Genomic DNA, 14,033 nt, shown 5'->3' on the forward strand with positions numbered 1-14,033 from the left:
AAACCATTGTTTTCACCCTATGGATTGAGCAATAGTGGATCCACCCTTTGATTTAAGTCATGGTGGATGTTATGTGTGTGACACCATGACAACACCACGTGAGAGAATCTGTGGTGTCTCTATGTAAAATCTTTTATTGTCATATGTGTGACTCTATGACTTTATGGGCCCCCTAGGTACATTAGTGAAAGGTGACGACCTTTCTAATAATATACACTTGTATTCAACATCGTAAGTTAACAACTTCACAATGTTCACTATCATGATGAATATTATGTTGATTTGAAATCAGTTGTGTATCAGTATGTTCTTAATGAGATAATTATGGTGGATATTGTGCGACGTAATATCCATGAAGATGCCATGATATGTTATGGTAGACATCATGTGACGTGATGTCAGTGCACATACCATAACTAGGATATACAAATGACATGTGAATCGATGATCTGTATACTCCTTGATATCACGTGTTAGGTGATATTTAAACTAGTTCATACTTAGTTATCTTCCCTGGCTAAGAGGGAGTGTTAAGATATGATAGCATCAGTTAGAATCCAAGGATATACCAACATTGGAAACTGTATGCACATGTGTGTGCAACCATAACAGTCTAATCATAAGTTTAATTATCATTTACACAAAAAAATAGCGGAAAACACATCCTCAAAAAAATAGGGAAAACATTCCTAGAAAATAGGAAAAAGCAAAAAGGTGTTTTAAAATCTATAAAAGAACTTGGGCTCTCATTTGTTGCAGCTAGAAATTTTTTATCACTTATGCTTTTGTTCTTGACAAAGTTTGTACTTCTTGCTGATTTGTGAGGATGGAATCCTTTACAAGTGACATTCTTCATGTTGTTGAAAGATACAATGATGCAGGAGCATCTTGCATGGGAAAATTATTGGAAAAAAAAAAATTTGTGGAGAGAGAGTGACGAAAATTAGAGGAGAAATAATAAAAAAAATTTAAAAAGGGAAAAAGGAGAAAAGAAAGGAAAAGAGGATTTCTATTTTCGAGGTGCATAGGTGGCATAATAGAAAAAATAAAAAAAATAAATGGTTGTCATTTCATTTATCAAGGTGTATGGGTAGAATTCTAGAAAGTTATGAATATTGTAGAAAGTTGTGGATATTGTAGAAGGTTGTGGAGGAATTCTAGAAGCTTGTGGATAAGTCATGCATGGGGTGGTAAGTGCCTATTTAAGCAAGGCATATGAGCATTTCTAATCAAGCTCAAGGAGAAGCTTGAGAAGGAGAAGCTTGGAAAGCTTGGAAAGTGTCAAGGAGTTAAAGAGAAGGAGGAAGTGAAGAGTGAGTTTTCCTGAGTCTGTGGACAGAGCGCCGAATGTGAGGCAGCTTACAACAGGATTGTGATGGAGTTGTGAGTGTGTAGACAGAGGGCCGAATGTGAGGCAGTTTACACTGGGATCTTGGATCTTGGATTAGGTTTGTGAGAAGAGCTAGTGACTGCGGTTTAGAAACAAGGAGGTTGCTTGGTGGCTTGCAAGCACAAGTTGAGATCTCAGAGGTTTCTACTAGAATGTGGATATGGATTTGGACTAGAGTGTTGCATTCTTGGTTGTGAGTTGGTAAGGGTGGTGTGGCCCTTCATCAGTGGTATCAAAGCCGTACTTCATCAAGTGGTATCAGAGCAGGAGTTCTTGAGTGTACAAGCAGATCGCCGAAGTACCAGGACCTTGGTTGGGTGAAGTTTATCAGAGCAGGAGTTCCTAAGTGACAAGCAGATCGCCGAAGTGTGAGGCAACTTGTACCAGGACCTTGGTTAGGTGAAGTTTATTAGAGTGGGAGTTCCTGAGCGTGTAAACAGATCGCCGAAGCTGAGGCAGTTTGCACCAGGACCTTGGGAGGACATGCAGATTGATTGATGGATGCAAAGATGAAAGTTTGAACTTGTTGAGGCATGATCGTAGAGAGCTTGTGGGTTGCAAATCCATTGTCCTAGACTTGTGATGTGGTTCCTGATTGTTCGTGCAAGGTGGCAGGTTGCGATCTGACTTGCAAACAATTTGGTTGTCACAAGGAGTGTGGGAAGGATTTGTTGTAGAGGGTTTACGAAGATCTTGGAAGATGGCTCCAAGAGGATTGGACCCTAAGATTGCGAAAATCCATGATATAGTGGAGAGGAATTTTTCTAAGATGATTTCTCGGTTGGATGATAGATTGGCTGATCAAGTTAAGGAGGTTCATGACAGAAGATGGCATTGCAAGGTTGAGGTGGAAGAGGTTGGTTTTGCTGATCAGTTTGTGGAGTCTGATGCAGAACCTGCAGAGCAACTAGAGGTTGTTGCTGAAGATATGCCTAATGTTGTTGATGTTGGGACAAAGGTTGGTTTTCATGATCAATTGGTTGAATCTGACATGGAGATTGCAGAACACTTGGTCGTGGATGATCCAGTTGTTGGAGGTGAGTTATGTATTGCAGAGCATCTTGTTGTGAGCAATGAGGTTGCTAATGTTGAGAGTTCGGCATGTGTTGATGGAGATCTACATGTTGGTGCTGATATGGAGTTTGTTGTTGCTGATATGAAGTTTGTTGCTACTGGTGTGGATTCATTAGTTGCTAATGTGAATGAGGGTTTGTTGATAAAGAATTATGTTCAGTTTGTTCCTAGGAGTGAGCACGCTGATTGGATGGTTGAGATTCTGGTGGTTGATAGAGTAATGCAGATGTGGAAGATTTGCATGCTGGTTTTCTTGTCCCCGTTGAGGTGGAAACCTTTGGTGAAGATGAAGATGGTGGTAGACCTTTCTTTTGGCGTCAAAGTGTGGGACACACTTCTCTATCTACCGGGGGAGTCTGATGCAGGAGCATCTTGCATGGGAAAATTATTGGAAAAAAAAAAAAAAAAATTGTGGAGGAGAGAGAAAGTGACGAAAATTAGAGGAGAAATAATAAAAAAAATTAAAAAAGGGAAAAAGGAGAAAAGAAAGGAAAAGAGGATTTCTATTTTCGAGGTGCATAGGTGGCATAATAGAAAAAATAAAAAAAATAAATGGTTGTCATTTCATTTATCAAGGTGTGTGGGTAGAATTCTAGAAAGTTATGAATATTGTAGAAAGTTGTGGATATTGTAGAAGGTTGTGGAGGAATTCTAGAAGCTTGTGGATAAGTCATGCATGGGGTGGTAAGTGCCTATTTAAGCAAGGCATATGAGCATTTATAATCAAGCTCAAGGAGAAGCTCAAGGAGAAGCTTGAGAAGTGGAAGCTTGAGAAGGAGAAGCTTGGAAAGCTTGGAAAGTTTCAAGGAGTTAAAAAGAAGGAGGAAGTGAAGAGTGAGTTTTCCTGAGTCTGTGGACAAAGCGCCGAATGTGAGGCAGTTTACAGCAGGATTGTGATAGAGTTGTGAGTGTGTAGACAGAGGGCCGAATGTGAGGCAGTTTACACTGGGATCTTGGATCTTGGATTAGGTTTGTGAGAAGAGCTAGTGACTACGGTTTAGAAACAAGGAGGTTGCTTGGTGGCTTGCAAGCACAAGTTGAGATCTCAGAGGTTTCTACTAGAGTGTGGATCTGGATTTGGACTAGAGTGTTGCATTCTTGGTTGTGAGTTGGTAAGGGTGGTGTGGCCCTTCATCAGTGGTATCAGAGCCGTACTTCATCATACAATCTGAAGAATATCTTGGTGATTGCTTACAAAGATCACATTGAGCTTCAATGGTGTTTGATATCATCTTCTTCTTCAGTTTTCAGAGCTGCAGTTTGGAGATTATTTTGAGAACCAATTGAGAGTTTTTGTCAAAGTTCTTTGCATCTCTATTGGTCTATTTCTTGCTGGGAGTGTTTGGTTTAGGTGGCTTGGGTTAGAAAACCCTCATTTGCTGGAATTTGTTGTTGCATGTTCATTATTTTCCAATATCAGCAAATGAGTATGTGAGTTTCATGTTTGTAATTGGTTTTCACCATCTAGGTATCTCTAGTTTTAATTTTGCATTGTAATTTTCACACTAGCTGCATATTACAATTTTTTTTAAAGCGGCATTGATGGAAACCCCAACCACCCCCACCCCCCTCCCACCCCATTTAGATAGTTGCAAATCATTTTCTTATTGTGCTGGTTAAGTGGTGATGGTGACAAACCCCTGCAATTCTGGATTGTTGCAATCTCATGTTATTTCATATTATTGTATTGAATGAGTCGAATTGGACATCCCCCACATCCTATTAGTTTGTCCATAAGAGCATTTTCATATGTGGGTTTAATACAATGAAACCCAAGGACTCGACACCCCTCAAGAAACCTCGAAGTACCTGTCCCCAGGGTGTCCCCGCACCGGGTACTTGGAGTACCCAAGTACCCATACCTTTGCCATTCCGCAACCATGGCACCACAAGGATGGGTACTTGAATGTCGGTTTTGAATTTTGATATTTGAATGTTACTATAGGGTATGTACTATGTTAATATTTTGAATGTTCAATGGTTCTAGTTCGTGTTGATATTTTGCTATGTTCAAGTATTTCAATTTGGTATGTTATACTAAAACATCATTTCGTAACTAGCATTTCAAGTTCTATATGTATAGTATCCCCCACCTGCCTTGAGCCCTGCCCCCCACTGCCTTCCTCTTGCTGGCCCCCCACTGTCCCAAAATTGAGGCCCTTTTTCCCATCCCAGAAACTCGTCCCAAGGGACCCAAGCATCAGTGTTACATTAGTTTAATATACATACATATAATGTGAAGTTAACATTCAGCATTAGCTATATCTTTTTTCATTTATTTCAAAAAGTTAAAAAAAGGAGGTGGTCATTACAATTTTAAATAAACTGAAGCAATGAACAAGGAAATTGAAAAGTAAACTGTAGTAGCATGTCACCATGACACCATTTTTGCCTGTGAGAAACCCACTTTGAGTGAAAACTGCAAGAAAAATTTTATGGGATATGCCTTCCAAATCATCAAGATGTAGATTACCACAAATGGCTCAACTATGGAACATCATGAAATAGCCATGTGTTGACGACTACCCTACAATAGTATCCATAACTTGCTCCATCAATTATGCAAATCAAACAGGTTATTATGTTGTACATGTTACACGCAGCTGTTTCATTATGTAAATCCAATATACCTATTTATGCACACAAGGAGTAAACAGATCTTTAGAAACTCCTGGTTAGTCAAAACTAATAGATTCATTTTGGATTGGTTATGCTTGCATATGTGTTGTCTCTTCTTTCCTCTGTCATATTCCAAAATGTTCAAATCCCAATCAAAGATATCAAAGATATTTGGCACAAATAGAACTCGTTACCATCTGACAGACCATTTCAACTCCTGTTGATTGCATGCCGATGAAGGCCTGGGGCTGAAAATGACGTTTTCTTCTAAATACAGGCTGATGAGTTTGGCAGGGGCTGAGTTTGTTAAGAGAACCTTGTTCTAAAATGCCAAACCCACTCTGGGTTTTTGTGGGGTTTGAAAACTCCCTAGAACCTTTTTATGCACATAAATTGTCAACCTTATCTTACTTAACTTTTTGTATTTATTTTTGGACAGTCTGGTTTGACTAGGTAGTGTGTACTGTTTTACTGTGAAGATTTTGATTCTGGTTTCTGAGTTTGAACCAATTTCGGTGAATTCATTCAGAACTTGTAGACAGACCTGTATGTATTTATGCCCATCTTATGACTCCTGAGAGATCTTCAACCTCCTATGTTAAAAGAATGTATAGTAATTTCAAATCTCTGCAAAAAGAGGGGTAAAAATTTATTAAGACAGAAAGGAATACAACAAGGAGAGCTCAACAAGGAGCTCGATCCTGAGCAACAAGATCATCAAATTCTTGCACCATCTCAAAGGACAGTTGCCTCCTATCTCTAATATTCCAACCCGGATCATGACTAGATGCCCATTTGGCTAAACAATCAGCAGTTATATTCCATTCACGAGGAATATACGTGAACCTAATGAACTGAAAAGAGGAAGAGAAGAAAAGAATTTGCTTAACAACAGTAGCCAGCTGCCAACTAACATCCTCAAGCTCTTGCGAAGAAAGCATGTTCACCACTACCTGGGAATCAGACTCATAGATAATCTTACTCCATCCCCGCAAGCAACACTATTCCACAGCATATAAAATAGCCTGAGCTTCCATGAGATTGTTAGTATAATCACCCTTATGAACTGAGAAGAAAAATTTAACATCCCCAGAACTACAACGAGCCACTCCACCAATACCAGCCGGACCAGAATTCCCACGGGAAGAACCATCAGTGTTAATTTTCAGAACTCCACAGGGAGGAGGAGTCCAGTGCCCATCCCGGTTAACCTGACCCTTCCTCTGATGATGAAGCTACCTGGACATAGAAGGAAACCTATGAGCTGCAGCCCCATCCTGCAGATGAAAATTGAGACGATTACAGATAGCAAGATCAACTGGATCCATACCCCCATCAAGCTCACACTTCACAAGAATAGTTTCCTGAAGAGAATGTGATATTTTCCACCAAAGATGCAAAACACCAAGCCGAACATCTTGGAATATGCGACGATTCCTCTCCAACCAGATATGCCAAAGCATGAAAGATGGGCCAGCAATCCAAGCAGCATGGAGAAAAGAAGACTTGGAGGGAGCAGTACCCAAGCAAGCCCAGAACTCAGGCAAAGAGGAAGCATGCCGACAAGAGCAACCCCAAGCGCGCCACCAAAGGTGCCATATCTGAGTAGAATAGGAGCAATGGAAGAATAGATGGGAGACAGACTCCTCTCCATTACCACACAAAACACAATAAGAGGGGCCCTGAAATCCACGTTTACAAAGATTATCCCAGGTAAGACAACGGTTGTGAGCCACTAGCCACATGAAAAAATTGCACTTGGACCAAGAAACTTTATTCCAAACTTGCTTCCACCAAGGGACCTCAGCATCCCCAAATAATTGTCTAGTTATCTCTTGATACCCAGCAGAGACATGATATTTACCAGACAAGGTACCGCCCCAAGCCAAAACATCTGGACCAAGCAAAGAAGAACACTCTCTAGAGGCCAGAATTTGAGAAAGCTCCTGACGATCCATGTCTGTACCTCCAGGAGGCCAATCAGAAGAATGCTTCCATCTGTAACCAACAACAGGTCCCAATTGATAAGGAGTCTTGTAATGAGCCACTTTATCCCATCCAGCGGCAAGAAAAGAGTCACAAAGAGGCTGAAAATGAGGGTATATGGATAAAATGGAAGGGAATCCATCCCAAGCATCAGACCAAAACAAAGCCTAAGAACTTCCTTTACATATCCAAAATAGACCCCTCTTTACCAACATCGCACCTGTGTTCAAAGTATGCCAAACCATTGAGCCACGACCTTCAAGAGGAAGTGCAGAAACAGAGCAAGGATCAGCACCATGAAAATATTTATGAGTGATAATACGAGCCCAAAGTTGATGTTGTCCAGAGCACCATCGCCAATAAAGTTTAGCAGCCAAAGCTTGACTACTCAATAGAGCAGATCGAAGACCAAGACCACCCTCCTTTTTAGGCCTACAAACAGTTGCCCAATTAACCAAGCTCCATTTAGTACTACGCAAATTACCACTCCAAAGGAATTGTCGAGAAAGAGCATCAAACTCCTTGAGAAAGTAAATAGGTGCAGCGTGAACCATGCTTCGATAAGTAGGAAGAGCTTGGATAACAGCTTGAAGAAGAGTAACCCGGGCAGCAATAGAAAGCCATTTATGAGTCCAATGATTTACCTTATCCTGAAGTTTGGTAATCAAATTTTGCCAGAAGAGACGTGGCTGCCTGGAAACAGCAATAGGGATGCCAAGATAAGTCAAAGGAAGTGATCCTATCTGAAACCGTAGGATACCAACAATCCTGTGCTGAATAGAATCAGGAGTGTTAAAAAAGTAAATCGAAGATTTGTGCTCATTAACTTTCTGGCCTGAAGCTGCCAAATAAACGTCCAAAGCATGTTGAAAGGCCTCAACTTCCTTGATCCTAGCAAGACCAACAAGAGCAGAATCATCAACAAATTGAAGATGGGAAAGAAAAGGTAAGCTATTACCCCACCGCCAGCCTTGAATAGAATTCTGGAACACCTGATGCTTAATGAATCTGCCCAAGCCTTCAGCCATGATGATGAATAGATATGGGGAGAGAGGGTCACCCTGGCGGAGGCCTCTAGAAGCACCAAATAGTTGAGAAGGTTGACCATTAATAAGAACAGAAAAAGAGGCAGAAGTAACACAACTCATAATCCAACTCACTCAGTCAAAGCTAAATCCAAAAGAAAGAAGAATACTCCTTAGGAAGCTCCATTTAACTCTATCGTAGGCCTTAGCCATATCCAGCTTAACAAACATGGCTCTCTCCCTTGAAGTAGCCATAGAGTGAATAGCCTCAGTAGCAATAACCACCCCATCCAAAATTTGTCTGCCAGCAACAAAACCACCTTGTTCTTCTGAGATAATAATGGGAAGCCACCTTTTCAATCTCTCAGCAATCAACTTAGTAATAACTTTGTAAACCACATTACATAAGGCAATTGGTCTAAAAAACTCCAATTAATTAGCACCCTCTCTCTTAGGAATAAGAGTCAAGAATGTAGAGTTCAAAGCTCGAAGCATCTGCTTGCTAGCATAGGATTCTTTAACCACCTCCAACAAATCATGATTAATGATGTCCCAAAATTCCTGAAAGAATTCAACTGGAAAGCCATCAGGACCAGGAGCCTTCCCCTTAGGCATGCCAAAGACCACCTCCTCCAACTCTTCCAAAGAAATAGGACGCATGAGATAATCATTCATTTCCTGAGTGATAAGGGAAGGAATACAGGACAAAATAAGATTTTCTTCATTATCAGCAGGAGGAGAGTCCTCAGAGAAGAGGGTAGAGAAGTACCAAATAGCCTCCTGGAACAAAGCTGGCAAGGAATTCAGTTGGATACCTTGAGAATTAACCAAAGAAGAGATAGTGCTCTGATTCCGGCGAGATTGCACTGTTTTATGGAAAAAGGCAGTGTTACGATCACCTTCCTGGAGCCAATCAACTCTAGCTTTTTGCTTCCAAAAAATTTCCTCTCGAAGTTCCCATTCTTCTAGAGCTCTAGAAGCAAGGGATTCAGCCTTGCCAAGATCCTCTGAGAAACCTCGATCTCTAATCTCCCTTGTGATGACATCAAGATCTTCTTGAGCAAGCCTCTTCATAAAGTGAAGGTTCCCAAAGCATTCCCTATTCCATATCTTGAGCTGCCTTTTAACATATTGAAGCCTTTTAGAAAATGAGAACATTGCAGTACCATATTCAGGAGCACCATCTTTCCACCAACAGAAAACACAATCATGAAGAGAGGAGTCCCGAAGCCACATCAACTAGAACTTAAAAGGAGGATGCTTCGAAACATAAGCTGCTGTAGCGGAAAATTTGATTGGCCAATGATCTGAACCCCTCCAATCAAGGATTTCTGAAGAGATAGTAAGGGTGCCACTAACCTAGAAGCAAGGATCAAGAAATCTATCCAGACGTTCTGAGATAGCAGCAACACCAGTCCTGCGATTATTCCAGGTATAGAGACCATTAGAAGGCTTAACATCAGAGAGATGCAAAAGAGATATATGTTGCCGAAGAAGAGCAGAAGAAGGCCCCAATCTAGCCAAACCACCATGCTTCTCCTCCAGACTTAAAACTGAATTGAAGTCCCCTGCTAACACCCAAGGATGATAAGGATGACAATTTCTAACATATTGAATATGTTCCCAAAGTTCCTCCTTTCCCACAAGATCAACAGGTGCATACAAATTAGTAACCATGATTACCTCTCCTGAGTCTAGAGCAGAAGCTACCATAGAGAGAGCTGAGCGAGAAGACATCCAGCCAAGAGGAGAAATTTTTTGAGGATCCCAAAATATAGCTAAACCACCCGCACTGCCTATTGCCCCAACACACTGGCATTGGCCACGAGACCAAATACTAGAGGCATGTTGGACCATAGACTCCACAGAGAGCTTAGTCTCTTGGATACAAAAAACATCAAGGCTATGATCAACCACCAAGTTATGAATAGCCTTTTGTCTAGGGATGCTATTCAACCCCCTTACATTCCATGAGAGAATAATCATCATTGGGTAGAATTGGGAAAATGAGAATCCAAAGGTTTCACTAAACCAAACTCAATCAATATATCTCCCGTGAGTTTAATCTTCTCTTGGTCTGTTTTGCGCCCACTCCTTAGAGGAGGAGTAGAAGAAGCCCGCTTAAAGGGTCAAGACATCAACCCCAAGGGGAGAGGAGAACCCTTGCCCTTACCTGATGGTAGCACATCCTTAACCAAATCAGCTAAAACAACATCATTATCCTCCAACATTGCAGGAGTCACCAGAGCCCCTGTCACAGGAGCTACAGGGACCTCATAGTTCTGATATACTACAACTTGGGATGCCCCACAAGCATCATTAGGAACAGATCTCTCATCTGGGCAAACTGGATCAGAAGAGATAGGAGGAGGAATACCCTCCTCTAGAACCATACTATCCAGCACCTCAAAGCGGTTAAAACCTGAATCAGATAATCTTTCTTTCAAAGGCCTCTTTTGACCGCGACCCTTAGCACGAGGGCGAACAGGGGTAAATCCATCCTTATCCTGCATTTGAGCCTTACCCTTACCTGTAGCATCTTGCGGATTCATCCCCTTAGTAGTATTAGCCATTTGAGATTGTCCTTTCCCTGTAGTATCTGCCAAACCACCAGTATTGCCAGTTGTAGAACCATCCACTCCTTTGAAACTTGAGTTACGGGGGCACTGACGCAGTAAATGACCATACTCATGACAAATCCGGCAACGGAAAGGGAGAGATTCATAATCTAACTGCTGCACCCAAGAAAAATCCCGCATACAAATTTCCAAAGAATCTGGTAATGGGTTATTCAAATTAATTTCAACACAAATTCTAGCATAAGAAATAACCTTTTTATCGAGGGATTGATGTGCGATCGCAGCCGGCTTCCCCAACAAAGCAGCAATTTGTCGAAGGATGTCTTCACGCCAAAATTCCAAGGGAAGACGAGGCAAGCGAACCCAAACTGGCACTGTTGAAGGGAGATCCTCAGCAGAATTAAAACCTGAATGCCAAGGTTTGACAAATAACCCCACATGGTTGTAGAAATAAGGGCCTCCTTCAAAAACACGATCCCGATCAGACATGCAAGAGAATACAACAAAAAAATAACTATTCCCCGCCAACATAATCTCCATATCGCCTTCCACCTGCCATGAGCGGCGGATCCATGCCTCAAGAGCGGATAGGGAAATTCGGATTCCAAGAAATTTGCATATCAAAGCATGCTTGGTCCAATAATCAATGTTCTCCATTACAGCCGGTGGAGGAATAACCAGAATAGGGCGATCATGGCTACGCGAAAAAAAACCATTAACTTTTTTCAACTTGGAGCTCTCCCCTGAATAAAACGATTCAGATCGCATTGCATGCATAGTTGGAGAAGAACCATCTGTTCTCACCAACGGAGAAGAAATCCCAGGCCCTTCCATGCAAACAATAAAACCCCAATCCAAAATTGACTGCAGAAGATTTCCAAAAACACCGACGCAAATTATGTCCAGTAGCTAGCAATCCAAACAGAACAGAAAAATAGTAAAGATCCAACACCAAGAACAGGCTAGGGGAAAAACCCTAGCCCAGCCGGCAGCCAACGCTTCTCCACATTCTCAGATTCCGAAGTTCGAAAATTCATAGTAATTTCAAATCTCAAGGATATTCTCATCATCCTCTCTTTAGCCCAGGAGCTCTCCTGGTTGACCACATTATCAGATGACATTTTAGGTTTTTTTGAATGTTAAATTAGAAAACTTAATTTATTGTAAAATCTAGATGCTTATACCAGTACTACTGACGCTATTCTCGAAACACGTGAATTCAGTCCTTTTCATAAGGCTGAGGTCCCATGGAGGGGTGTGTGTAAAACTTTTCAGTGGGTGCTGCTGAGATTTTTTGGAATTATTTTTATAATAGGTGGTCACATGAATATTGTAGTACAGTCTAGTCTTAATAAGTTTAAGCTCCAAAAATTATGAAAGCTGGTGATCTGTGATTCATTTTGTTATTTATGATCAATTCAGGTAAAGGAGGATATATGATAAAAAAAAAAAAAATTGATAAAAATTGAAAAACTTTTGACTATTTAAGAAAAAAAGTCTGAGCTGATAGGATAATTTCTAGCCCTCCTTTTCTACGGCTCAAATCTACAGCCATAAAAATTAAATACTGCTATTTTTTAAGGAAAGATTCTACTTAAACCTTTAACAATATTTTTGACTTCATTAAATCTCCACCTCTTTTAAAATAGATCTTGAAGGATTTCCTGCGTCTTCGAATTGTTAACTATATTTACCTATTTCTATCTAGAACCAATGCTTAGATATTTGTTTACTTGTTCCATATGGGCACATTGTATTTGCAGGACAGCTAAAAGTGCGTGGAAGAAATTATGTATAAATTTATGATATTAAAATACCGATCTTCTTATATGTTTAAATATATTTCTTGATATTACGTCTCTCTATGAAAATGCTCGCTCTATTCTTTCGATTGGCATGTGAAACTAAATTCAAATTCTTATTCATAGGAACAAGAACGTGGCTTCTAAATATATATTTAGAATACAAATGTCTACTGTTTTCCTTTGTCTCATTAAGAATTATTATGTTAGCAGCTCATGGAGTATGTTGTATGAAAAATGTATAATTTGGGTACTGAGCATGGTATGTGGATCACTGCTCATAAATAGTGAAACTCGTGTATTTATCATTAAACACATGATTTTCAAAAGAATGATATTTTCATAATGGTAAGTTGTCAAAATATTAAACACGTGGTTTTCAAAAGAATGATATTTTAATAATGGTAAGTCGTCAAAATATTAAACACATTTGAATCATTTCTCACAAGCTGTAAAACTTTGCACTATTGGCTCAAGAAACCCTATTAAAGTAGGCTTTCTATTTAATTGCATACTCATGTTAAGGATTTTGACGCAAGTCTAAAGATAGTCTTTCACTTTTTCTTTTTCTTTTTGCCATGTTTACAGGTTTCGTGCTATTGACATCAATAATGGTGGGATTTCAACTTTTGTCTTTAACAAATGTGGAGAACCCATGCTTCAGTGTTTAAATTTGACGACTCATTTACATATTGACAATGTGCACTACTAAACCTTCGTAATAGATTTTTTGGGATTTTAAGAATGAAATAATTTATAGTATAAACAAGAGCTGTGGCTGAGCTTGAGTCCCTGCCTTCTTCTCCAATTTAAAAATGGAAAAACTATTTTTTGGGTATTAAGATAAATTTGGTCACACAAAGTTTCTTTTGGTTAACATGAGTTAGTTGTCAAAAATTCAATACTAGATTATTTAGTTTTCAAGTGTAGGAAACTTAGAATGTATGTCATCTTGGTAAAAAAAAATTGACAAATTTTTTTTACAAAAAAGAATATGTTTTGTTTTATGCTCTATATTAAATATAATAATAAGTAAAATTAGATTAAAAAGCTTTGTTTTAGTATAAGAATATTTTATAAAATTTAGAAACAAAAGAATTATAAAAGTTTAAATTGATACTTTGCATTAATTAATGTTTCAATGAATTAATTTATTTTTAAAAAAATTATTCTTTTTAAAGTTTTGAACTAATTTAATTTAACAATATATTTTTTAATATAGTATTATTATTAAAATGTTGAACATTATTAAACAAATGTGAGATAGACTTGTTAATTGTTTTTAAAAATTAATTTCATTTAATATATCACCAATCATAATGAATAAAAATTCACATCTATCTACGAATAAAAAAATAATTTAAAAAATTCACATCTATCTATGTGACACTATTTTAAAATACCAATCACACGTATTAAATATTTTCAGCTATTAAATACTCACTATAAGTCGTTGGTGTTTCCATGATTTTCATGATTATGGTGGAAAAAATTTCCTCTTTTTCGCCATTCTCATATAAAACAAAACAAATTGGATAAAAAATAATAATAGAATACT

The 14,033-nt window shown here is 39.1% G+C and overlaps 1 protein-coding gene across 2 annotated transcripts in view; it reads left to right on the forward strand.

The window, feature by feature from the left end:
• Window positions 1–13,352, forward strand: part of LOC149569355 (putative 2-carboxy-D-arabinitol-1-phosphatase) — a 108,415-nt gene extending 95,063 nt beyond the window's left edge. For both annotated transcript variants that reach the window (XM_089822062.1, XM_089822063.1), the window contains exon 7: window positions 13,064–13,352. In XM_089822062.1, coding sequence (XP_089678188.1) covers window positions 13,064–13,187 — 124 coding nt within the window. In that variant the 3' untranslated portion in view covers window positions 13,188–13,352. The remainder of the gene's footprint in view (window positions 1–13,063) is intronic.
• The last annotated feature ends 681 nt before the right edge of the window (window positions 13,353–14,033 follow it).

Source organism: Cupressus sempervirens, chromosome 3 (assembly GCF_028749045.1).
Source record: "Cupressus sempervirens isolate cs-2001-9-10 chromosome 3, ASM2874904v1, whole genome shotgun sequence".
Taxonomy (NCBI): domain Eukaryota; kingdom Viridiplantae; phylum Streptophyta; class Pinopsida; order Cupressales; family Cupressaceae; genus Cupressus; species Cupressus sempervirens.